The sequence below is a fragment of the Prionailurus bengalensis genome, chromosome A1, assembly GCF_016509475.1.
Source record: "Prionailurus bengalensis isolate Pbe53 chromosome A1, Fcat_Pben_1.1_paternal_pri, whole genome shotgun sequence".
Classification (NCBI taxonomy): domain Eukaryota; kingdom Metazoa; phylum Chordata; class Mammalia; order Carnivora; family Felidae; genus Prionailurus; species Prionailurus bengalensis.
In genome coordinates, this window is record NC_057343.1 from 91,720,036 (window position 1) to 91,744,784 (window position 24,749).

The 24,749-nt window shown below is 43.7% G+C and overlaps 1 protein-coding gene across 1 annotated transcript; it reads right to left on the minus strand.

Annotated features, from left to right (window-relative positions):
* Positions 1 to 22: 22 nt before the first annotated feature.
* Positions 23 to 15,761, minus strand: ZNF354C (zinc finger protein 354C). Its single transcript, XM_043585576.1, has 5 exons — positions 15,375 to 15,761; positions 13,871 to 13,958; positions 7,498 to 7,624; positions 6,991 to 7,086; positions 23 to 1,486 (listed from the first exon to the last, which is right to left on the minus strand). Exons 2-5 carry the CDS (start codon positions 13,901 to 13,903, stop codon positions 72 to 74), a joined length of 1,671 nt encoding a protein of 556 aa, XP_043441511.1. The 5' UTR covers positions 13,904 to 13,958; positions 15,375 to 15,761; the 3' UTR covers positions 23 to 71.
* Positions 15,762 to 24,749: the final 8,988 nt, after the last annotated feature.

A 24,749-nucleotide genomic window follows, 5' to 3' on the forward strand; every position in this document is an offset into this window, starting at 1 on the left:
TTATCTGATCTGGAGTCTGTGCCCTATTTATTATTCTCCAGTGAGGAGTCTTGAATCATTTGAGAGAAGAATTAAACTTCACAGGACTCATCATCTCTGAGAAATCTCTGATACTGAGTAAGGGAGGAGCTATAGATAAAAGGATTCCCATATTCCTTCCATTTATAGAGTTTTTCCTTAGTGTGAACTTTTTTGTGTCTACAAAGGTTTGATCTATAACTGTAGGCTTTCCCACACTCCATGCACTTGTAGAGTTTCTCGCCAGTATGGATCCTCTCGTGCTCTGTTAGGAATGAATACTGGCTGAAGGCTTTCCCACACTGATTACACTGGTAGGGTTTCTCTCCAGTGTGAATTCTCTGATGCCTGTAAAGGTTGGATTTGCAACCAAAGGCTTTCCCGCATTCTCCACATGGGTAAAGCTTTTCCCCGGTGTGAATTTTACGATGTTCACTGAAGGATGAATACTGGTTGAAGGCTTTCCCACATTCATTGCACTGGTAGGGTTTCTGACCAGTATGAATTCGCTGGTGTTCAATAAGGGTGGAGATGCGTGTGAAGGTTCTCCCACATTCCAAGCATTTACACAGCTGTTCTCCAGTATGAAGCTTCTGATGTTCAGCCAGGGATGCAAACTGGCTGTAACCTTTCCCACATTCACTGCATTTATAGGGTTTCTCCCCTGTGTGGATTCTTTGGTGTCTGTGAAGTTTTGCTCTACAATTGAAGGCCTTCTCACATTCAGCACATTTATAGAGTTTCTCTCCAGTATGAATCCTCTGATGTACAGTGAGGGTTGAACACTGGCTAAAGGCTTTACCACATTCCTTACACTGGTAGGGTTTCTCGCCAGTGTGCACCCTCAGGTGTTTGATTAGGGTCGAGCTGCTGCTAAACGCTTTCTCACATTCATTACATTTGTAAGGTTTCTCTCCAGTATGAATTCTCTGATGGGCAAGAAGGGAGGATCTGTGGCTAAAGGGTTTCCCACACTCACTACATCTGTAGGGTTTCTCACCAGTGTGAATTCTCTGGTGTTCAATCAGATGGAGACTCTGGTTGAAGCTTTTCCCACATTCATTACAAAGATGAGGTTTTTCTCCTGGGTAAATCTGGATGCATCTCATTAAATCAAAATTCTGTTTAAAATCTCTCCCAAAAGTGTAATATATATTGGGTATCCTTTCTATAGGAACACTCTGTTGTGTGACAAGAATTGTATTTATAAGTAAGCCTTTCCCCAATTCAAGATGTGTCTGCTTTACATCTCCACTCACAGTTTTTTTGTGTGAGGTCATGATTTGCTGAAGAGGTTTCTTCCGTTGCTCCTGTTCTGTTCCACTCTCCAATTCCAAAGTCTGTCCAAAATCGATGTCCCAGTGACCAAACTTAATGGACTTTTTCTTTATTATTCCCTGAGATGTTTCTTCTATAGAAATGTCCTGTCTGGGAGGTGAGGCTTCCATTTCAGGCCAAGTCTTGAAACCTGGAGTGGATCAGAAGCATTAACGGCACCTCTACAGGAAGAGCAAAACATGCAACCGTGGAACAGTAAAATTGGCAATAGTACATATAAAACAGGTCTGAGAGGCGGCTGGGTGGCTCAGTCAGCTGAGCGTCCGACTCTTGGTTTCAACTCAGGTCATGATCCCAGGGTTGTGGGATCCAGCCCCATGTCGGGCTCTGCACTGAAAGTGGAGCCTGCTTGAGATTCTCTCTATCCCTCTCTCTCTGCCCTTCTCCCCTGCTCTCTCTCTCTCTCAAAAAATAAATAAAAGAGGTTTTATACCTCTTTTGATCTCAAATATGGACTTGCCACTGGGGAAAAACAGGATAGGATGGAAAGGAAGAGTGGTAAACAGGTGAAGGAGTGGTGTCGGAGAATAGAGTGAACAGATTAACACTGGAAACAAAGACATTGCGACTTGAGAGAAGCAGTGGCAGAGAGAACGGGTCGAGCTGAAGGTATGAGGCTACAGAAAAATGTTAGCTCCTAAGCTCGAGTTGAATAAACTGTGGCATATTTCAGTGTATCATTTTCTGTTCTGTATGCCGGGCCATGAGGTAGGTAACTTGTCTTTATTTTCTCTTTTTTTTTTTTTTTTTAAAGTTTACTTATTACTTTATCTATCTATCTATCTATCTATCTATCTATCTATCTATCTATTTATTGCATAATCTCTACACCCAACATGGGGCTCAAACTCACAAGCCCAAGATTTAGAGTTGTGTGCCCCTCCAAGTGAGTCAGCCAGGCACCCATACCTTCTTTCTATTCACATGTGGTTTTTATGATGTTAGTGCCCATAGCTGAAACTCTAGGTGCAATCATTTAAAAATATCTGCGATGTTTTCCTTAAATTTTGTGAATCTGTATGTGAATATGATTTCGTATCATAGTCTGTGAAAGGAGAAACAGTCTGTTAATAAGAGGGTGCTCAGGTTTTCAAACTTATAGCAGCCCTGAAGCATGACTGTATTGAGGATTTCTGATCTAAATTCAAGATGCTGACTATAAAGAAGAGGACAATATGGAATAAATCAGCCTTGTGCAACAACCTATCCCTGGTGATTGGAGGAATAACAGTTTTGTTCACACCTCCCTGCCCCCACTTTTCCCTTCCAAATTGATCACGAGGAAAAATAGATACAGTCATCTCTTCTAATAAGCTGCAACCAGAAGACTGACCTCCTTTTGTAGGAATCTTTTTATTTTTATATTTGTATTATTTATTAAAGTTTTCATTTTTTTAATGTTTATTCATTTATTTGAGAGAGAGAGAGTGAGAGAGAGACAGAGTTTGAGTAAGGGAGGGGCAGAAAGAGAAGGAGACACAGAATCTGAAGCAGGTTCCAGGCTCTGAGATGTCACCACACAGCCTGACGTGGGGCTCAAACTCACGAACCGTGAGATCATGACCTGAGCCGAAGTTGGACACTTAACAGACTGTCACCCAAGTGCTCCCTAAAGATTTTATTTTTAAGTAATCTCTATACCCAGCATGGGGCTCAAACTCACAACCCCAAGATCAAAGGTCTCATGCTCCACTGACTGAGCCAGCCAGGCACCCCTGTGAGAATCTCTTTAGACAAATGAAAGTTTACAAGAAATGTGGAGTCAATATGCCCCAAAGTTCTGAAATATGCCCAAGCCCCAAGCTCAGATATGATGTTAAGTGAAAGGATTCAGCTTGAGCTGATTCTATGGAAAGCTCAAATCTGGCTTTCTTTAATCAATCCATGACTGAAAATAGGTTAAAACTAGGTCTGTGTAATTAGGTAATTGCATATACTTAAATTTAGGTTAATAAAAATCCATCAGGTTTTAGTAATAAAATATATATGATTAAAATTAAATAATAAGAAGAAAAAGGTACACAGGCTATAAATCTGTATAAAAATATAGATTTTTCTTCAAGATGTTAATGGAAAACCTAACAGTTTGCAAGTTAAAGGATTGACCAGGGTACCTCCCCTCTTTTTATCCTTTGTCACAATATGACATTCCCTGCCCTTCCAGAAATCTACTAGGCTACTCTAATCTCATTTTTCTAAAGAAATTTAATGACTAAAGCCTAAATCAGTCTCTCTCTCTCTCTCTTCCAAAACATATTTTACTTAAACATTCTATCACTTAACATATATACATACACGAAGTCTGAAAATAATTCAAGTGTTTGTTCAAGGAGAATATCTTGATTATTGTTAATGTACATTATTAGTGTATATTAATATAGACATATTATGTATATATATGTATATACTATACATACATATTGTATATTATACACGCTATAATGTATATTACATACCTATATTATACATTAACATTATAAACATTAACATCATTATTTGTTAATTCCTTACTGTGCACATGATAAGCATACAATTAGAGTGTCTTGCATAGAAAAAATAATGGGAGCATGTGGGTGGTGCAATCGGTTAAGCAACTGACTCTTGATCTTGGCTCAGGTCATGATCTCACAGTATAGGAGTTTGAGTCTGGCATTAGGCTGTGCACTGATGGTGCGAACCCTGCCTGGAATTCTGTCTCTCCTCTCTGCCCGCCCCTCCTTGTGCTCTCTTTCTCTCTCAAAATAAATAAACATAAAAAACAACAAAACTGGGCAGAGTTAGTTGGAAAAATTATGAAGAGCAGGTGACCTCAAAAATGAAAAGGGATTCCCTCCTCTTATAACAGACTCCTGAAACCCAGTCATTTATTGAACAAATAGTGAATAATTAGCAATGATAATATGAAATGTACAAATGATTAAACAGTAATGGTTCATTTCTCCTTGATATGAGAAGCCTCGGCTGTATAATGTTGGTGTGAGGTTCAGAGAACCAAGACACCAACACCAACAGTATTAGCAAGGAGTGGTTCTATAAAGGAAGCTGGATAATAAAGAGCAAGGGGATGGATTTCAGTAGAAAACGAAAAGAGGAGTCTATGAGTCAGAAAGAAGGCCTGATCAAAGTCATCTGTGGGGAAAGTAAACCTATTTGGGGGCGGGGAAAGGGGCTTAATGACTAAAAGAGGAAATCCAGGTTCGAATTCATTTAAAAAAATTTTTTTTAATGTTTATTTATTTTTGAGAGAGAGAGAGGGTGCATGCACAAGAGAGCAAGCGCACTAGAGGGGGAGGGGCAGAGAGAGAGGGAGACACAGAATCCGAAGCAGGCTCCAGGCTCCGAGCTGTCAGCACAGAGCTGTGAGCTCATGATCTAAGCTGAAGTCAGAGGCTTAACTGACTGAGCCACCCAGGCGCCCCTGGAATAACAGGGTAAAGCCAAATACAGAGTTCCTGAACAACTGGCAGAAGAATTCAGAATAATAATACAGGTCACAGGAGGGGTTGTAAGTTCTTAGGCAGATAATAATAGGAAACAGTGGCCTTATTTGGTAAGAATGAGGACAGAGTGGAAGGTGAACAATGATATAGCTGCCATGGTCTGGTTGCACTGAGCACTTAAATCTGAGCTTCCTTGGCACTGAGTTAATCATAAAGGCAGTTCAATTACACTCAAAAAATATTAAGTGAAGGCAGTATATTTGATGCTACAGGCACAGAATTCAAAGACAGACCTGGTTTCTTCCTTAAATATGCACAGTCCAATTAGGAAAAGAAATAACAGGAGAATAACTATAATTCACTACAACAGATGCCGTAATGGATGTGTTCAAGGCATCCAGAAAGTGCCGTATGAATGAGACTGACTGGAAAATGGATGCTGACTGGGAAGCAGAAAAATAAGAAAAACCCACAGATGAGGGGGGGCAGATGGATCTAAGGTTTCCTGTGGACAAGGGGGAAGCAGTAACCCGAGAAGGAATGACACACAAATGTTAATGAGGGTTCAGGTTTGGCCAGAACATGGAGCCGGAGTGGAAGTGGCCACTGATTCCTATAAAGCAACATGGAGACAGGCTACGAAGTAGGTTTAATGTCACATTAAGGAATTTTACTTTACTCCGTGGATAAAGGTCTCTTAAGGTATGGGAATAACACCAGAGTTTTGAAAAAAAGATCAATCACTCTGCTGATGGCCCAGAAGGTGAGAGAGGAGAACAAGGCTCAGAGAAGGTAGGTAACTTTCCCCACAGCTCAGAGCACTTGGAAGCAGTGGCAGGGGTAACATGAAATCAGGAAATGTCCAAAGTCAAATCATGATCTTATGTGCTAGGCTGTACTACTCAGTAACTCTTTCTTTGGAGAAAACTGTATTTTGTTTTCTTTTTTAATTTTTTTAACGTTTCTTTATTTCCAAGAGAGAGTGCACATGCACATGTGCATGAGTTGGCGAGAGGCAGAGAGAGAAGAAGACACAGAATCCCGGGGCTCGAACTCATGAACCATAAGACCATGACCTGAGCCGAAGTTGGACACTTAACTGACTGAGCCACCCAGGCGCCCCTAGAAAACTGTATTTTAATAAAGGTGAAAAGTATTTGTGAAGACAACGAGCAAACAAAACATGCCAATAAAGGCAAGAATCATAGATTATAAAGGTCAAACCACAAAGACCACAAACCACAAAATATTGCCCAGTCTGTGTCACACAGTGAACAGAAATGACACTGGTGATCGAGGCTTTTCTCACTGCTTTTCAGCTTTTCCAGCTCTGCCAGCAAAGTGTTTGACAACCTCTGATGCACTGTTTCCTCCATGATAAAGAGAGGTATCTAAATCTGACGGTCTTCAAGTGATCTTCTAACTTCAACAACTTACAGTTTTATGATAAAGACCAGTGAGCTTAGACTAGGCTAGAAGAGGAGTCTACAAACTACAGGTCTCTGGGCCAACTCCAGCTGATACCTCCTTCTGGTGCTAGAAGGCAGCCACACCTATGGGTTGACTACTTACTGTCTCTGTCTGCATTTGCATTACCTTGCACTAAGATGGTGGAGTTTAAGGACTGCAAAAGAGACCTGTGGCCCCCAATGCCAAAATATTTACCATCTGGTCCACTGTGGGAAAAGCATGCCAAGCCCTGGACCAGAAAAGCTACAGAGGTCCAGGGGAGCTGGTTGACTCTCACAGTGGGACACGACAGCCCCAGTCTCCAGGGACATAAAAGGGAAATGCTGAGTTAAGAAACCGGAGACACGGAAGCGTTGACAACACCCTGAAATATGGGGTTGTGAGAGAAATTACAAAGAATTCAAGACGCAACCGAAGGTGTAGTTTTTCAGGTCTGTCATGTGTAATTGCAGATGGAAAGAAAACCATGGAGATCAAGAGGCCAAGACAGCAGAAGGAAGTGGGTGAAGTGGCAGAGAAGGAAAGAGGGAAAGCGGGGCGCGTTAAGTGAACAAAGAGGTCTACTCAGGGGCCTTTTGCTGCAAAGAAAACCATTATCACCAAGGAACTTCCCATGAGGGGGCCCTGGCTCAGCACTTCCAGCAAAATTCTCAGAGCACCGGCTCCTCCTGACCTGCTCTCATATATACCCCGCCCTGTGCCCGGTTCCCAGCCGCGCACTCACCCAGACAGGCGTCTTGAGGGATTTCCCTTTCCACCACGCAAGGATCCTCGCCTTGCTGCAACCGGCAGATCACCTTTGGCGTCGAAGATGGAATCCCTGCTCGTGGGGAAGGGAATGGAGTTTGAGCAGATGGGGCAAGTCCAGAGCTCACAAACCAGAGCCAACAGGGCAGAGAAGGGAGCCTGGGGAGGTGGGGCACACAGCACATCGCGGGTGGGTTTGGTTCAGAAACAACACAGCCTTATCCCTCTTCCCCCTTGATCCCCCCACAGGACCCAGTGAGTGGAGGAGGACCACCCTGGTCAGGAGGAGGATCACCCTGGTCAGGAGGCAGGTGGGAGGAAGGCAGAGGAAGGGCATCCGGACACAAATGCATGCCTTGAATTCCGCAGAGGCTCTTCCTTTCCCAGGGGCTCGTTAGGGGAGAAACTGCGGACTCTGAACCCCACAGGGACAGCTCTAAGGCACTCCCGCAGCGGATTCTCTCTTACAGACCAGCCTCCTTACCCAGCGAGACCAGGGTGCCATAGTTCTCCAGCATCACCTCCCGGTACAGGGTTCTCTGCGCAGAGTCCAGGCGCAGCCACTCGTCCTGGCTGAAGACCACGGCCACGTCCCTGAACGTCACAGACTCCTGTAATGGCAAACCCATTCCTGCTCACCCAGGACCAACTTCTCCACCACTCAGTAACGCCGGTAACGCAGGGATGTGCGACAACCAACCCTGATGTCCCAGGATTCTAAGTATATTTCAAATGGACTATTTATGTTACTTTTGGGACCCCCCCCCCATCGACAATTATACAAATATTTACTGAGAACCCACCAGGTGTTGTGAGGGCAAAGTCGGGGAGAAAGGCCAAGTCCCCGCCAAAAGGGAATTTAAATCCGAGGCTGGGATCTGTCAAGTGAGCACAGACATCCACCTCCCTCTCACTCAAAATCCAAATTAAAAGAAAGGCGGGGGGGGAATCAGAATACACTTAGAACAATGCCAGAAAACTGGAAAAGCCATTAGCAGAACCGAAACAAAAAAGAATTTCTGAGATGTAAAAGCAAATGATACAAATAGTATTAGCTCATGTTTATTGAATACTTGTATGTCAGGAACTATGACAGGAACTTTGAACTCACGAAGTTTCACAGAAATTCTATGAGGAAGACACTATAATTAAATTGTTTTGCAAGTGAAGAAGCAGCTCAGAGAGGTTACGTTACCTGCCAAGGTAATCCTGTTAGAAACTGATAGAGATTGGAACTGAATTCAGGCAGACTGACCACTAAACTAGACTGTCACATGGGTATCCACTGTCTATGGAAATTAAAAGACCCGGGGTCCCAGAGCTTCCTTGGGATTCTTAGTCTCCCTCTCTCTCTCTGTCCCTTCCCCACTGGCTCTTGGTCTCTCTTAAAAATACACATTTTAGGGGCGCCTGGGTGGCTCAGTCGGTTAAGCGTCCGACTTCGGCTCAGGTCATGATCTCGCGGTCTGCGAGTTCGAGCCCCGCGTCGGCCTCTGGGCTGATGGCTCAGAGCCTGGAGCCTGCTTCCGATTCTGTGTTTCCCTCTCTCTCTGCCCCTCCCCCATTCATGCTGTGTCTCTCTCTGTCTCAAAAATAAATAAACGTTAAAAAAATATATACACATTTTAAAGAAATTAAAAGTAAATAAAAGACCCAAAGAACCTGCAAGACTATACATGTGCCAAAAGGGACTGTGAGAAAGTCAGTTCTTCCAAGAGAACTCCGTTAATCCACAAAATGAGAGAAATCAGAGGCTGGCCAATTATCAACTCTTATATGAAGGAGCTGTAAGGCATGAAAAAGGAATATGTATGCTTTCACCTTGTGATTCTACTGTTAGGAGTCCACTATAAGAGAGCCTCACACAACTGAGTAGGGGTATTTGTTCAAAGATGTTTCTGGAAACTTTATTTGTAAGCCAATGGTTGTGGTAGGCTGAGTAACAAAACCTGTGAATGTTATATATATGACTAAAAGGACCCTGAAGATCTTCTTAAGGATTTTATTTTTGAGATGAGAAGATCCTGATTATCCAGATGGATCTGTTATGTATATATATATATGTGCATGCAAAAGTATTTGGAAGAATACAACAAGCCGTCCACCCTGATTATTCTTTCATGTTTGTGGAGGAGCAGAAAAGCAATTTTTTGCTTATTACTCTCTACCCTTCCAGTAGGTTGACACTGTTTACAGGGTGTGTGCATTTATTCCGAAATTTTTAATTTTTTTATTTTTTGGAGAGAGAGAAAGTGCACGTGTGGGAGGGGGAGCAGAGAGAGAGAGAGAGAGAGAGAGAGAGAGAAAGAGAGAGATTGAGAATCTCAAGCAGGCTTCACACTCAGCATGGAGCCCTATATGGGGCTTTATCTCATGACCCTGAGATCATGACCTGAGCTGAAATCAAGAATCGGGATGCTCAACCGACTGAGCCAGTCAGGCGTCCCTATTTTGAAATTGTTTACATTCCATTTTATGTATTGACTTTTCAGCTATACCTCTTTGCATTTTTTTTAAAGATTAAAAAAAAATTTTTTTTAAGTAATCGTTACACCCAGCGTGGGGCTCGAACTCACACCCCCAAGATCAAGAGTCTCAGGCTCCTCTGCCTGAGCTAGCCAGGCGCCCCACCTCTTTACATTTTTAGTGGTTGCTCTGAGAATTATAACATACATCCTTAGTTCTTTATAGTCTATTAGAGCGAATATCTGATTTCACACAGAATGCAAGAACTTGCAAGTGTATGGGAACACCACCCCTTCTTCATGCTATCGTTGTTAAAAAGACGCTCCCTGTTCAGAGGGCTGGCAGGACTCACCAGACCTCACCAAGCACGCTCATGGGAGGCAACAGGTACAAGTGCAACAAGACAGAGAGAGTGCAGCGAAGCCCTGGAGGACGGAGACATGTTCCATGGGCAATCTCTCTGTCCTTGTGCACACAGCCTAGGCCGTGTCCCTGGATCTGTAGGAGGAACTTTGAATCAGAAGGGCTTAAAGGGGAAACGCTCAGCAGGGGCCTTTTGTGTGTCAAGCAAGGCTTGTCAAACAAGGTAGGCCAGCTCCCAACCACCTGAGATGGCCACCCTGGGGGGAGCCAGTGGCACTGGGATCTTAAACAGCACATCCACTGCCTTTATTGTGCCTCAGAGTCAAAAATCAGCCATCCAGGCCCTCCCCAGAGATGAAGATAGAGCTTTTCTGGAGATAAAGACAGAGCTTTTTGAGTCCAACCATAAATGAACTCTAGACCCACAACTGTCATGTGTATTACCTCCACCTGCGTTATAAACCCCATGATACAGTATTATGTTTTTAATTTAAACAATCATAGGCATTTTATTTTTTTATTTATTTTTTAATGTTTATTTTTGAGAGAGAGAGAGAAAGAGGGAGAGAGCACAAGCAGGGGAGGAGCAGAGAGAGAGGGAGACACAGAATCTGAAGCTGGCTCCAGGCTCTGAGCTACCAGCACAGAGCCCAATGCGGGGCGGGGCTTGAACCCACCAACCGTGAGATCATGACCTGATCCGAAGTCAGACGCTCAACCGACTGAGCCACCCAGGCACTCCAATCATAGGCATTTTAAAGACACTGAGAGGAAAAAGTATTTATATATTTACATTTATCCAATGGCCCCTCCTTTTCCAATGCTCTTTATTTCCTTCCTAAGGTGAGAGCTCCCATCTGGCATTATTTCCTGTCAGCTTGAAGCAAGCATATACTTTAGCATATATTGCAGGGTGGGCCTGCTGACCATGACTTAGGTTCATTTTCATTTATCTGAAAATGTCTTTACTTCATTCTTTTTCTTTTTTTTTTTTTTTTTAAGTTTATTTGATAGAGAGAGGGATAGCGAGCAAGTGAGGCAGGGGAAGAATGACAGGGAGAGAATCCCAAGCAGGCTCCACACCCTCAGCGCAGAGCCTAACGCGGGGCTCAATCTCTCGACTATGAGATCATGACCTGAGCCAAAATCAAGAGTCTGATGCTTAACCGACTGAGTCACCCAGGTGCCTCTACTTCATCTTCCTTCTTAAAGAATATTTTCATTGGTGGGGCACCTGGGCGGCTCAGTTGGTTAAGCATCCGATTTCGGCTCAGGTCATGATCTCACAGTTCGTGGGTTGGAGCCCTGCATCGGGCTCTGTGCTGACAGCTTAAAGCCTGGAGCCTGTTTCGGATTCTGTGTCTCCCTCTCTCTCTCTGCTCCTCCCCCCGCTCATCCTGTCTCTCTCTCTCCTTCAAAAATAAATTTAAAACATTAAAAAAAATTTTTTAAAGAATATTTTCATCGGTTATAGAATTCTGGGTTCACAGTTTCTTTCTCTCATGTAAAACACCACTTGATCATTTTCTGGCCCTTGTTTCTGATGAGAAGCCAATGGACGTTCAGATACCGATGCTCTGTATTTAGTACAGTACTCTTTATTCTATCTGCTTTCAAATCTTCAGTTTTCAGTAAATTAGAGGTCAAAACAAACTCACAAAAAACGCTGAGTTGCAAACATCCTCCTCTTCATCTTCCCTTAGCTGAAATCAAGTGGGTCTCTCAGAAAAGCTTGCGGGTGTGGGAAAAGCTCAGACAGTGAAAATCCCACCTGGGGCAGAAGGCACCCCAGGTGATGGCTGGGTATTGCTTTCACTTCATTTTGCTGGCCTTTACATTTTGGTTTCCCACAACACACATCTCCTTGTAATTAGAGAATCAAAGCAAAGTCCAGCCTAGTGGCAAGAGGCAGACCAATTTGGCAGGCCCTAAAATAATGTCGTTGCTGCTTATCATGATAATAATGGTAGTTAACAGCTAGCATTTACTGAGATTTAATATGTACCATGCACTGTTCTCAGAATTTTACGTATACTTAAGTTCTCAGAGCATAACATTAATGTATATACGGTCTTATCCGGATTCGAGGCTAGCTGGAAGACCCTGGTCAAGTTACTTGCTCCTCTGTGCCTCAGTTTCCTCACCCGTAAAATGCAGATATTAACAGTCCTGTTACATGGATCAAACGAGATATGTATGTCATTAATCCCACTTACAAATGAGGAAATGAGGCACACAGAGAGAAAATAACTTGCCAAGGTCACAGCCCCAGCTTGGAGGTGAACTTATGAACTCAAGTTCCAGAGTCTACATTTGTAACATGTAGGCTACCACTACTTCGGGGGAAAGCAGTCAATGAAAACAGAGGCTTTGGGGCTGGCAGAACAGAAAACCCACGGAAGGAACAGGAGCTGGCGTTGGGGGAAAGCTGAGACTTCCATGTGGAAATATTTCCTAAGAGTTCTAGACTGTGTCTCTAGGGAAAAGTTGAGGCCTGAGAACAGAGACTTGGGAAAGATCTTCAGGTTAAAGTAATGAAAATGGATCTTAGGGGCGCCTGGGTGGCTCAGTTGGTTAAGCATCTGACTCTTGATTTCGGCTCAGGTCATAATCTTGCAGTTCATGAGATCAAGCCCGGAAAAGGGCTATGCACTGACAGCATGGAGCCTGCTCGGGATTCTCTCTCTCCCTCTTTCTCTGCCCCTCTCCCCCACTCTCTCGCAAAAATAAACTTTAAAAAAAAAAAGAGGGACACCTGGGTGGCTCAGTTGGTTAAGCATCTGACTTTGGCTCAGGTCATGATCTCGCAGTTTTTAAGTTTGAGCCCCATGTCGGGCTCTATGCTGACAGCTCAGAGCCTGGAGCCTGCTTCGGATTCTATGTCTCCCTCTCTTTCTGCCCCTCCTCTGCTCACACTCTGTGTGCCTCTCTCTCTCAAAAATAAATAAACGTTAAAAAAATTTTTTAAAAATACATATGGAAGTGGAATGGGAATTCAAGTTCAAGGAATAAAGGGAAAATGTACAGTTTTCAGGGGTGCCTGGGTGGCTCATTCAGTTAAGCTTCTGACTGGCTCAGGTCATGATCTCACGTTTCATAGGTTTAAGCCCCGCGTCAGGCTCTGTGCTGACAGCTCAGAGCCTGGAGCCTGCTTCAGATTCTGTGTCTCCCTCTCTCTCTGCCTCTCCCCTGCTCACACTCTGTGTGTGTCTCTCTCTGAAAGATAAATACATGTTAAAAAAAGAAAAAGAAAATGGATCTAAAAAGGGCAAAGAGCAAGAAGGGCCCAGGAGGGGAGTGTGAATAAATCAAAGCCAGTAGACAAGATTCAGAGGAGAAGACAGAGATAATTAGTCAGATGGATAAGGAAGACATCTGGACAGTTTACCGTCACACCTGTGCTCGGCTCCCAGCCCCCTGTCCTCCCAATTGCTGGCCTCAGAGCCCAAGCTAAGCTGAACTCCTTCTGGCCTTCAGTATCAGCTCAAAATGACCCCACCACTTCCAGGATCTTTTCCCTAACTCCTCTTGGACCTTTAATCATTTCCTAACTGAGGTCAATACAATGAACTCCCTGAAGACAGAAACAACCTCTTTCCTCTTCGTGACCCCAGTGCTCTGAACAGTATCCTGTGCATAGTCGGTGCTCAGTAAGTGTTTTTTGAAGGTGTCTTTGGTCCTTCCATGTCTTTGCACCAAGCAAGACTGTATCCTCTGTGAAGACAAAGACTGTCTAATACACCATGCCCCCACCAAGCGCTTATTGTAGCCCAAAGCACATGTTCAGCGAGCGCTGCCTCCGTCTTTGGTCATGAAGCTGGATTTAGGGTGAATTAAGAGTGACACAGAGACAGAGGAAGTACATTCCTCAGCAGCCCCTCCATGAATCCTGGATCCTGGGGAAAACTTAAAGAACCCTGGATTCCCCAGGTTTTGTTGGAGAGAAAAGTACTCAGACAAAGAATGGAAACATGTGCACCCTCTCTAAACCCAGAAAGCGATTCATAAGAAAGACAATCTTCACTTACTTTCACCTTAGTGGGCAGCAAATCCACAGCCATGCTTTCCTTCTCAGTTTTCCTGGTAAGAGGAGTGTAGACTGCTGACAAGGTAGATCTGGAGAGGAAAAGGTGTCATGAGGAACTCTGGTGTCAAGGGATGGCCTGGGGAGATGAAGTTACAACCACCCATAATGCCCACCAGGTCCCAGCAAAGCCGCACCACATAAATGATGCAAGCCAAGCAAACGCATGCTCACCAAACCAATACAGCTCTAAGACAATTCTCCCATCTCCATCTCCCTGTATTAACCATACTTCTAACTGCTATAAACTGATGCTTTACGGTCACCTAAGGTCTATTAGCTGTGACTAAGCAAACTGTGATTCACCCACAGATACCTGGAGTCCTTAGATAGCTTTAAACTGTACACGCTGTAAAATCCACAATGAACATGAATTTCCCGGGGGCTGCCACTTTCAAATACAGACGGCCAACCCTAAGCCCGCCTGCCCCACCTAGCCCTTTCCTTCCCGAAGAAGCCACAATCAAGTCACCTGCCCACATTTGCCTTGTCTTTCTGCATCACAGTTGCCTTCCCTGAGTGGCCCTGCCTGGAGTGCTGCACTGGTCCCCAGGGAATAACACAACCTGCACACTTTCCTCCTCTCGCCCCCCTGTATCCGGACCTACCCTACCTCACCAGAGGTAATGTGGTTAAAACACTCCCTCTCGCACAAGATGCATGCCAGACTGTTGCTTTGTCGGCCCCCCTACACACAAATCTCACAGGTGCCACCTCTTACAGCATCCACATCGGAAAACAGCCCTCTTTGTCACACACAAATCCCAACTGGGAGAGCAAGGTGAGTGTGCCTGGAGCCGCCAGGCAGGTGTCAGAGAAGGAACCTGGCCACAGCTGCCTGCACTGGCTGCCTGGGTTTGCATGCAGGGGGCTCTCCAGGGTGCAGTGCACAGCGTGAGAGCTCAACTAGCAGAGTATGGGGGCGGGGGGAGGGGGGGGGGTCATCTGGGGCTGGGGCACCTCAGCCAGGGGAGGGAAGATGCTGTAGAGGTATTCACAGACTCCAGAATCTGGGGTGCTTTTCATATATTTTTAAGCCTCACAACGACTCTAAAACGTATGTATGGTTACCCCATTTCGCAGATGTGAGGGAGACTGAGAACTTAAGGAGTCACAGCGACCTGACAAAGAAACAAATATGGTTAAGTAACAGGGGCAGGAAGGGAATCCTTGCTCCAGTCCAGGGTCTTAGCTAAACGTGGCAAATTACCTGGCCATTGTGCCTCAGTTCCTTCATCTGTAAAATGGGGGCAGTGTGCAGTCAACTTACTGGCTATGCATGCAGAAGCATGAAATGAGTTAATCCATCCAAGCCGCTACACCACGGCCGGGCACACCTCGTTCTCGGCCATCGCGAGCTATTGTTTGTATTACTTCACTGAGAAGTCTCTCGGCAGACGGCCACCGGAGGCCCCCGCCCACAGCAGTCCCGGCACGCCCCAGCTCACCTGGCAGGGCGCTTCCTCTCCGCGCGTCTTCCGGGCCAGCGACACCCGCAAGGCACCGCCGCCTCGGCCGACCTCTGACCCACGGGCCGCGCGGCGTCTCCCGGTGTCCGCGCGCCGCCCCGCCGGGCACCGCACTCCCCACCCAGACGGGACAGACGCTGGCTCCACCGCTGCGGGGAAGAGGCAGCCGGGAAGTCTCCGCTCCTTGCACACCGCCCCAGCGTAACCGAGGTCACCCGCGCCTCTAGCCCCAGAAAGGCCGGGACCAGTCCCGCAACCCCGCGAACCCTAGAACTACTACTCCCGACATGCCTCCGCCCCTCGCGGACTACAGCTCCCAGAAGGCGGCTGGGCGACCCCCGGGAGAGGCACGTTCTCTCTCCCCGCGCGAGCCCCCGGGACCCACTGTCCGAGGGGTCTGCAACGCGGGGGCGCGCGCATCTGATGGATAGGGCGGTCCCCTCGCAGTGCCCGCTGCCTAAATCCGCCCCTAGGCTTGTTTTGTCAGACCAGCAAGCTTATTTGAAAAACAAACCCTGAATTTAAGCGCCTTTAGGAGGCTCTGCGCGCCACAGCTCCCCCTCCACCGGCTAGCTATGATTATTTTTATTTTAATACGTAGCACACCCCGAGGATAATGTATGCATAAGTACTGTTTGAGGAGGGCGCTTGTGGGGATGAGCACTGGGTGTGTATGTAAGCCAATCTGACAATAAATTATATTCATTAAAAAAAAAAAAATGAAACCAATACCCACATACCCAACACTCTGCTTGAAAAGAGATTTGACCAGAATTTTTGAAGCCTGGTCCACAATGCTCCCCTGTCACTTATCTAAATTGTGTTAAGCATTTCACTCTCTTAGCTTGATGCGTACTCCACATGTATGTGTCCCACAATAATAAGTGTTTATTTTTGGAAGGTTTTGACGTTTACATAAATGGAGTCTGCTGTATGTTCTCCTATGACTTATATGCTCAACATGAACACTGTATTAAAAAAAAAAAAATCAACCGGGGTGCCATTTGGTTAAGTCATCAACCAAGTCAGTTGGTTAAGCGGCTGACTTCAGCTCAGGTCATGATCTCCCCATTCAGGAGTTCAAGCACTGGAGCCTGCTTCAGATTCTGTGTCTCCCTCTCTCTCTGCCCCTCCCCTGCTCACTCTGTCTCTCTCAAACATAAATAAATATTTTTAAAAAATTTTTAAACAACTGAGTAGATTTTAAAGATTTTACTGGCTTTATTCAATGATTCATGAACCAGGTAGCATCCTGTCTAGCAGGAGCTCCAAGAAGCAGTACTAAATGAAAGACTTTTATAGGCAGGAAGGAGAAAGAACAAGGAAGTTAGGCAAAAATTGGATTGGTTATTGCAAGGTTATTTTCCCTACAGAAGATGGCAGGGGTTTATCAGGCAGATTACCTAATGATGGCTGGTTCTTGATTGGCTGGTTTAAGATTCCAAGATTCCAAGCAAAGAGATGTGTAGGCAGGGTAGTGTTGGAATATAGGAGCCTGAGGGGGTAATTCCATCTGGGTCTTTCCATCACAACCTTATAAAGTTACGGAGTTGAGTCGTGAAAACCTACATTTTTTTTATTGTATATAATTTGCTTAAAAGAAATTGAAATATTGCTAGCTTGTCTTCTTTTGCCCATATCTTTATACTGAAAGAAATCACAAAGCAGCTGCCGATCAAAGCAGCTTTTAGACCTAATGCCACAGGCATACAAGGGTTTGCTCTGTTTTAGGCACAATGCACTTCTTAGATATGGCACACGGTAGGCACTTAGACATAGAAATAAAAACGGGGTAGAAATAATGTGTGGTTGTTTGGTAACCAAGTGTTTCTTCAGGTAGGTGAAGTAATGATGGTGGTATAAATCTAAAACTCCCATCATATCCTTAAATATATATATACAAAGGATATGGAAGAGAAAAGAAAAAAGGCAGTAGTGTTCCTAAAATGGATATAAAATCACCACCAGAAAGAGTAAGTGTGTCTATGTGTGAAAATATGCAAAACTGTACAGGTATATAAGAGAACTGAATATGCATGCAGGATATACAAACAATTCCTGTAGCTCAACCACAGAACAGCCCATTCCAAAAGTGGGCAAAGGATTTGAACAGATATTTCTTAAAAGGGGGGGGGGCATATAAAATGGCCAACAAGCCCATAAAAGAGATGTTCAACATCACTAGTCATCAGGGAACTACAAATCATGACTATAATGAGATACCCACTTCACAGCTGTTAGTGTGGTCATTATGGGCGGGGGGGGGGGGGGGGAAGAAAACTGAAAAATAACAAGGGTTGGCAAAGACATAGAACCACCCACGTTGGAACCGGAACCTTCATACATTGCTGATGGCAATGTAAGATGATGCAGACACTGGAAAGAATCGGGGGTGGGTTTTATGAAGTTACATATCCACTCCTCATAGGACTATGTAATCCCACTTAGGTGTTTACCCAAGAGAAATGTTCACACAAACATATGTACACAAACGTTCACAGCAACATTGTTCATGATCGCCAAAATGTGCAAACGATACAAATGTCCAACAACAGAGGAATGGGTAAGTAAAACGTGGTGCATACTTACAATGGAATATTACCTCAGCCTTAAAGAGGAACGAAGTTCTGACACATACTCTGATACAGATGAACCTTGAAGACGTTATGCCAAATGAAAGAAGCCAGACACACAAGGATGAATATTATTCAATTCCACTTATATCAGGAATCTAAAATAGGCAAATTCCCAGAGGCAGCAAGTGGAATAAGAGGTCACCAGGGGGCTAGCAGCAGGGGAAATGGGGGAGTTACTGCTTAATGGGTGCAGAGCTTCTGTTTGAGATGATAAAAAAGTTTCTGGAAAATTGATTGGTGCTGGTTACAAAACATTGTGAATATACTCAATGCCACTAAATTGTAAACTTAAAAATGGTTATAATGGTAAATTTTATGTTATGTACATTTTACTGCAATTTTTTTAAAAGTACATGCAGGAGGTGAGGAGACATCCTTGTGAAGGCAATGATGAAGGCACAACACAGTTAACAGAAAGACAGAGATGTGGAAGCCACATGTCAAGGGGGAAAGCAGCAAGAGGAGGAAATATAAGATCGTGCAAGAGAAAAGAGAAAATCCCCCCAAATGCTTTTGACCCCACAATTCCTCCTCTAACCCCCAAGTCGTCTAGTCAAGAAATCATATTTTGCTACATAGACTGAAGTAGGTATACTTGACTTACTAATCTTAGATGCAGTCACGAGCCTGTGACAGAAAGGACACAGAAATGAGTTTGCGGAGGCTCTTGAGGTCAAGTCTGGGACAATTTCTCCATCGACGTACATAACAATATTAGCAGATTACAGTCCATTAAGTAAAATAAGAAACCATGCTTCCGGTCATAAAAACAGAAGACAGAACACTTCCCCAAAGTGGAAAGCCAATGAGTAAATGTAGAAGAAATGATGGACTGATGAGATCTCCTTGGGAAAACCACTGTAATAACAAGGCAAGTGTCATCAATAGATGCTAAAACCAGCAGCAGTGAGGTGTGACTAGTACAGATATACACGCGCACACTCAGAGGGTCTCCTCTCAAGACACTACTGACTGCCAAGAGAAAAACAGTGACTTCACAGTGGGTGATCAGGCAGACACCACCTTAACCAAGATAAAGCTAAAATTACCAACATCATAAGGCTCCTAATGTGATAACATGATGAACTGAGAATATTGCTTTGGTGGTTTTCTTACCAAAAAAGCACAGCATAAATCTGACCACGTGGGAAATATTGGACAAAGCCAATGGAGGGGCAGTCTAGGGAAAAAAAGGTCTATTCATTTCACAGACGTCTTCAATGAGAAAACATGTTTGATAATGCAATAGCCAACGAGAGCCCAACGTGCCCGAAAAGGTGGACATTTTAAATAATTACTATGAATACTAGAAATTCAATGTATCGGGCATGTCAACCATATTATAAAAGCTTAAGTATATTCTGCTTTTTCAGCTTGCTTTGAAAATGGCCTATTAGGACGTTATAAAAATAGACATTTTTCTCTTTTGCCTAGACTCTGAAGTCTCTTTAAAGAGAAACCCCTTCAGGGGCGCCTGGGTGGCGCAGTCAGTTAAGCGTCCGACTTCAGCCAGGTCACGATCTCACGGTCCGTGAGTTCGAGCCCCGCATCAGGCTCTGGGCTGATGGCTCAAAGCCTGGAGCCTGTTTCCGATTCTGTGTCTCCCTCTCTCTCTGCCCCTCCCTCGTTCATGCTCTGTCTCTCTCTGTCCCAAAAATAAATAAACGTTGAAAAAAAAAAATTAAAAAAAAAAAAGAGAAACCCCTTCAAAGAAAATATGTTGACAACTTAACGATCATTCTTTCTTTGCCTAGTTCTCTTATAATGCACATTTTTTTTTTTTTTTTTTTTTTGGTTTAGTGTTTCCTTACTCAAGATAGGAACCAATATTCTCTTCCTCTGGTGACCTAAGGAGATGAATAAGGGAAAGTGTAGACAGGAAAGAGAGGTGTTGATAGTTTTGTTAAGGAGACATATTTAAATTTGGGGCGCCTGGGTGGCTCAGTCGGTTGAGCGTCCGACTTTAGCTCAGGTCACGATCTCACTGTCTGTGAGTTCGAGCCCCACGTCGGGCTCTGGGCTGATGGCTCAGAGCCTGGAGCCTGCTTCCGATTCTGTGTCTCCCTCTCTCTCTGCCCCTGCCCCATTCATACTCTGTCTCTCTCTGTCTCAAAAATAAATAAACGTTAAAAAAAAAAATTAAATTTAACAGTGGCCTGAAGAGGGGCACCTGGGTAGCCCAGTCAATTAAATGTCTGACTCTTGGTTTCGGTTCAGGTCATGATCTCATGGTTTGTGGGTTCGAGCCCTGTATCAGGCTCTGCACTGCTTGGAATTCTCTCTCTCTCCCTCTCTCTCTGCCTCTCTCCTGCTCTGTCTCTCTCTCAAAAATAATTAAATAAACTTTAAAAACAAAGAGTCAGTGGCCTGAAGAATGTTATGACCTTGGGATGGCCCTTGGATGCAACCTCATAAACTTGATGTTCACTTCACCTAGGGTGATCAGGCAGTAAGATGGGTTTTATCCTACCTCAAATCACCCACTCTAGAGCTGAGCAAAAAAAAAAAAAAAAAAAAAAATTCTATTTAATTATTTTTACTGATAAACACACTGGCCTTCTTACTGATCCTCATTCTGGCTGACCTGAAAACCTCTTTCTGAAAAGGAAGGCTCTCTCAGGCATCAAGCAAACTGAGGAACCCCATGCTCCTTCCCAAATCACTTCCTTGCCTCACAGTCAGAGGTGATCACCATCCTGACTTTTGTGTTCATGTGGTAACTAGTCTCCAAATCTGGTCCCCCCAATGAACCATGACCCTAGTATTCACACTCTTGTATCATCTTCTCCCCTTGAATCTGGGCCACATCTATAAATCGTTTTTCACCAAGAGAATATAGAATTAATGTATTAATCTCATGTGACTTCCAAAGTCAAGTTCTAAGATTTGCAACTTCTATATAGGTCTCTTAGAATGCTGGCTCTCAGGACATTGCCTCTCAGAAACCAGCCACTTCTCTGTGCAAAATCCAATAGGGCTCTCAAGCAGCAGTCATCACCGACTGCCAGCCACCCTGGACACCAAGCTCAAGTTGAGCTTCAATGCCAGCTGCCATTGGACTGCAAATGCATTAGAGACGCCAAGTAAGAATTGCCCAACTGAACCCAAATATGGAACCGACAGGTAGGTGTTGATACAACTGTTGCTTTAAGCCACTCAACTTTGGGATGAGTTGTTACACAGCAATGGAGAGCTAGAATATCTTGTCATTTGGTCACTTGCTATTTTTGTTTAGTATCTTCCCCACATGTATAAATCACTTAAACTAAATTTAATTTTGCAGAACATGCTATTAGGCTGTATGTTGTTTCCTACGTCTTTTGAAAAGTCTTCAGGCTTTTAAATTCATCTGTGTTTTGTTTACAGCTTTGGTTCATTAGTTTCCACTGCTGCTCTACATAGTTAATATTCCAAAATAACCCATTTTCCTATCACCAGATACTTCCAAACAGTAGCTACTATGATCAGCACTGCTAAGAATATCTTTATACATGTCTCTTACTGCTCATATGCAAACATTTATCTATTATATATACGTAGGAGTGGAACTTCGTGTTTCATGACATACACAAATTCAAATTCACTTTATAGGATGCTAATGGTCTGTATCAGTTTACACTCTCACTAGTCAAGTATGCATTCCAGTTATTTCACATACATTCTAAAATTCCATAATGTCACACATCTTTAAAAAATCATTAAACCTGGGGGGCCTGGCTGGCTCAGTCAGTGGAGTATGCAACTCTTGACAGCGGGTTTGTGAGTTCAAGCCCTACACTGGGTTTAGAGCCTACCAAAAAAATAAAAAATAAATAAGGTCTATTTTAAAAAGTCACAAAATCTCATAAAATCATTATCTGTGATCCTGAAAGCATCTTTTCATGTTTTTAGAAATTTGCATTTCCTCTTCTGTGAAATACAGTCATGTATTCAATTTATTTTTCTACCAGGTTGTCTTTTTTTAAGTTGATTTGTATACATTATTTACATTTTCCAGATGATAAGCATTTGTTGAAAATTCTATGGAGGGGCACCTGGGTTGCTCAGTCAGTGAGCATCTGAATTCGGTTCAGGTCATGATCTCACATTTCATTGGTTCAAGCCCCGCATCAGGCTCTGTGCTGACAGCTTTGGATTCTGGGTCTCCATCTTTCTCTGCCCCTCCCCTGCTCTTTCTGTCTCAAAAATAAATAAAACATTAAAAAAAATTTTTTTTAAAATACCATGGCAAGATGTTTTATGTCTTGACTTTTCATTTCCTTTTTGGTATATTTTGATAACAAGATGTTTTTCATTTTAATGTGAGCAAATATATACAGAGTTCATAGCTTATTTGTATCCTGTTTAAAAACTCCTTTCCGGGGCACCTGGGTGGCTTAGTTGGTTAAGCGTCCTACTTCAGCTCAGGTCATGATCTCACAGTTCATGAGTTTGAGCACATCGGGCTCTCAGCTCTTTAGCAGAGCCCACTTCAGACCTTCTGTCCCCCTTTCTCTCTGTCGCATGCACACTCTCTCCCTCTCAAAAATAAACAAACATTAAAAAAAAAAACCCTTGGGGTACCTGGGTGGCTCATTAGGTTAACTGTCCAACTCTTAGCTCAGGTTATCTCATAGTTTGTGAGTTTGAAACCCATGTCAGGCTCTGTGCTGGTGGTGCAGAGGCTGCTTGGATTCTCCCTCTCCCTCAAAAATAAACAATCATTAAAAAAAAAAAATCCTACCTACTGGAGTGCTTGGGTGGCTCAGTCAGCTAAGAGTCTGACTTTAATCTCAGCTCAGGTCTTGATCTCAGGGTTGTGAGTTCAAGCTCCACATTGGGCTCCACACTGGGCATGAAGCCTACTTAAAAAAAAAATCCTTCCCTATCTTGAAGTCATAAAGTTATGTCTTACATCTTCTTCCAAAAGATACATAATTTTGCCTCTCACGGAATTCTTTTTGTGGTGAGGGTAGGCATCTAATTTTTCTTCTATGTGGCTGAACTGTTTTTCTCAGAGCCATTATTGCATAATTTGTTCTTTATACTCCTGTCATAACTACTTCTAACATTTTACCATTTTTGCCAGCAGGTTTTTTGGTAAATACCCTTTTACCAGGCTAAGTAAGCTCTCTCCACTGCTTGGCTAAGAGTTTTTACAATGAATGGGTGCTGAGTATTTCCACTGCTTTGGCTGCATTTATTGAGATGAACACACGGATTCTGCACCTTTAATCTGTCCAGGTGGTACACAGTGCCTCGAAGTTTCCTAATGCTATATAATCTATCTGTTCCTGTGAAAAATCTCTATCATGATGCATTCACTATGTTTAGGTACTTCTGGATTACATTTTCTAATACTTTGTTTAGGATTTTTACATCTCTGTTCATGGGTGATATAGGCCTGCAAGTTTTCTTTCTGGCACTTTCCCTGTCAGGTTCTGGTACTGGGTTACTAGAATCACTGTGTTGGCACATGATCTCCTCTGGAATATCCTGCACAAGACTCAAATGATCTGTTACTTCATGTTTGATAGACCTCAACTTAAAAGTAACAGGGCCTGGTATTTTCTTTGTGTAACTTTGTTCAGATTTATCTTGGGGGATTATTTTTAGGACTATTGTTACTTGGTGAATGCGATGGTCTAAATGTTTGTGCCCCTTCAGAATTCATGTTGACATCCTAACCGCAAAGGTGACAGCATTAGGAGACGGGGCTTTTGGGAGGTGACTGTCATGTGAGTGGAGCCTCATGAATGCAACTGGTGCCCTTAGAAGAGGCCTCAGAGAGCTCCCTCACCCCTTCCGCCATGTGAGGACACAAGAAGGCGACAGCTACGAATCAGGAAGAGGGTCCTCACCAGAACACAACCACGCTGGTACCTTATCTTGGACTTCCCAGCCTCCAGAACTGTGGGAAATAAGTTTCAGTTGTTTAGAAGCCACCTGGCCTGTGGTATTTTGTTACAGCAACCTAAAGAGACTAAGACAGGGAAGTTATATTTTCCTAGAAATTTTCCCAGAAATTAGAGAATGTAAAAGAATAGTTGTAGGCAAAGAGGCACTGCAGTGAAGGATCAAATGACCCAGAAAAGTCTGCTCCTCCTAAGTCTGAAAAAATAAGACTGATTAGTCAGTCCCAGGAAGCACAAGTTGAATTCAAGGTTTGCTTTAGCTCAGTCTCCAGCCCCAATAGCCTTTCCTGAGGTGTTTTTTTTTTTTTTTTAACTCTTCGACAAAGAGAAAGAAACTTGTCCTTACTTGTCTCTTTTTTTTTTTCTTTCTTTCTTTCTTTTAAACAAAATAGGTGTTTCAGTCCTTAAGTGCTTGCCAACTCCTGATAACACCGGGCAAAACTAGACAATGTTGCTTCAGTAAAGTTCAACAATTTTAGCTCCACTTGGGAGATTACTTTTTATGTTGTTGGAATTATTACTCACATTTTAGAAATGCTGAAACATGCTAACTTGTTGAAGGGCATTAACGGTCCATTTACTGAACTTAGAGCCTGAAATTTTGTCTAGTGGCCCTCGAAGTGTGGGAGGGAGTCAAAATTACCTGGTTCATTTTACCTCCAGGTGGGATGGACAGTGACCCACACTGTGACAGGGCCTTCCTGGTGGATGGTAAACAAGAGCTCTATGAAGCAGGCACAGCCTGGGAGCCCAGAGTCATGTTCCTATGGCTACATTTTCAGATAACTGTTAACATTTATCAGTAGATTAACTTGCAAAAGCAG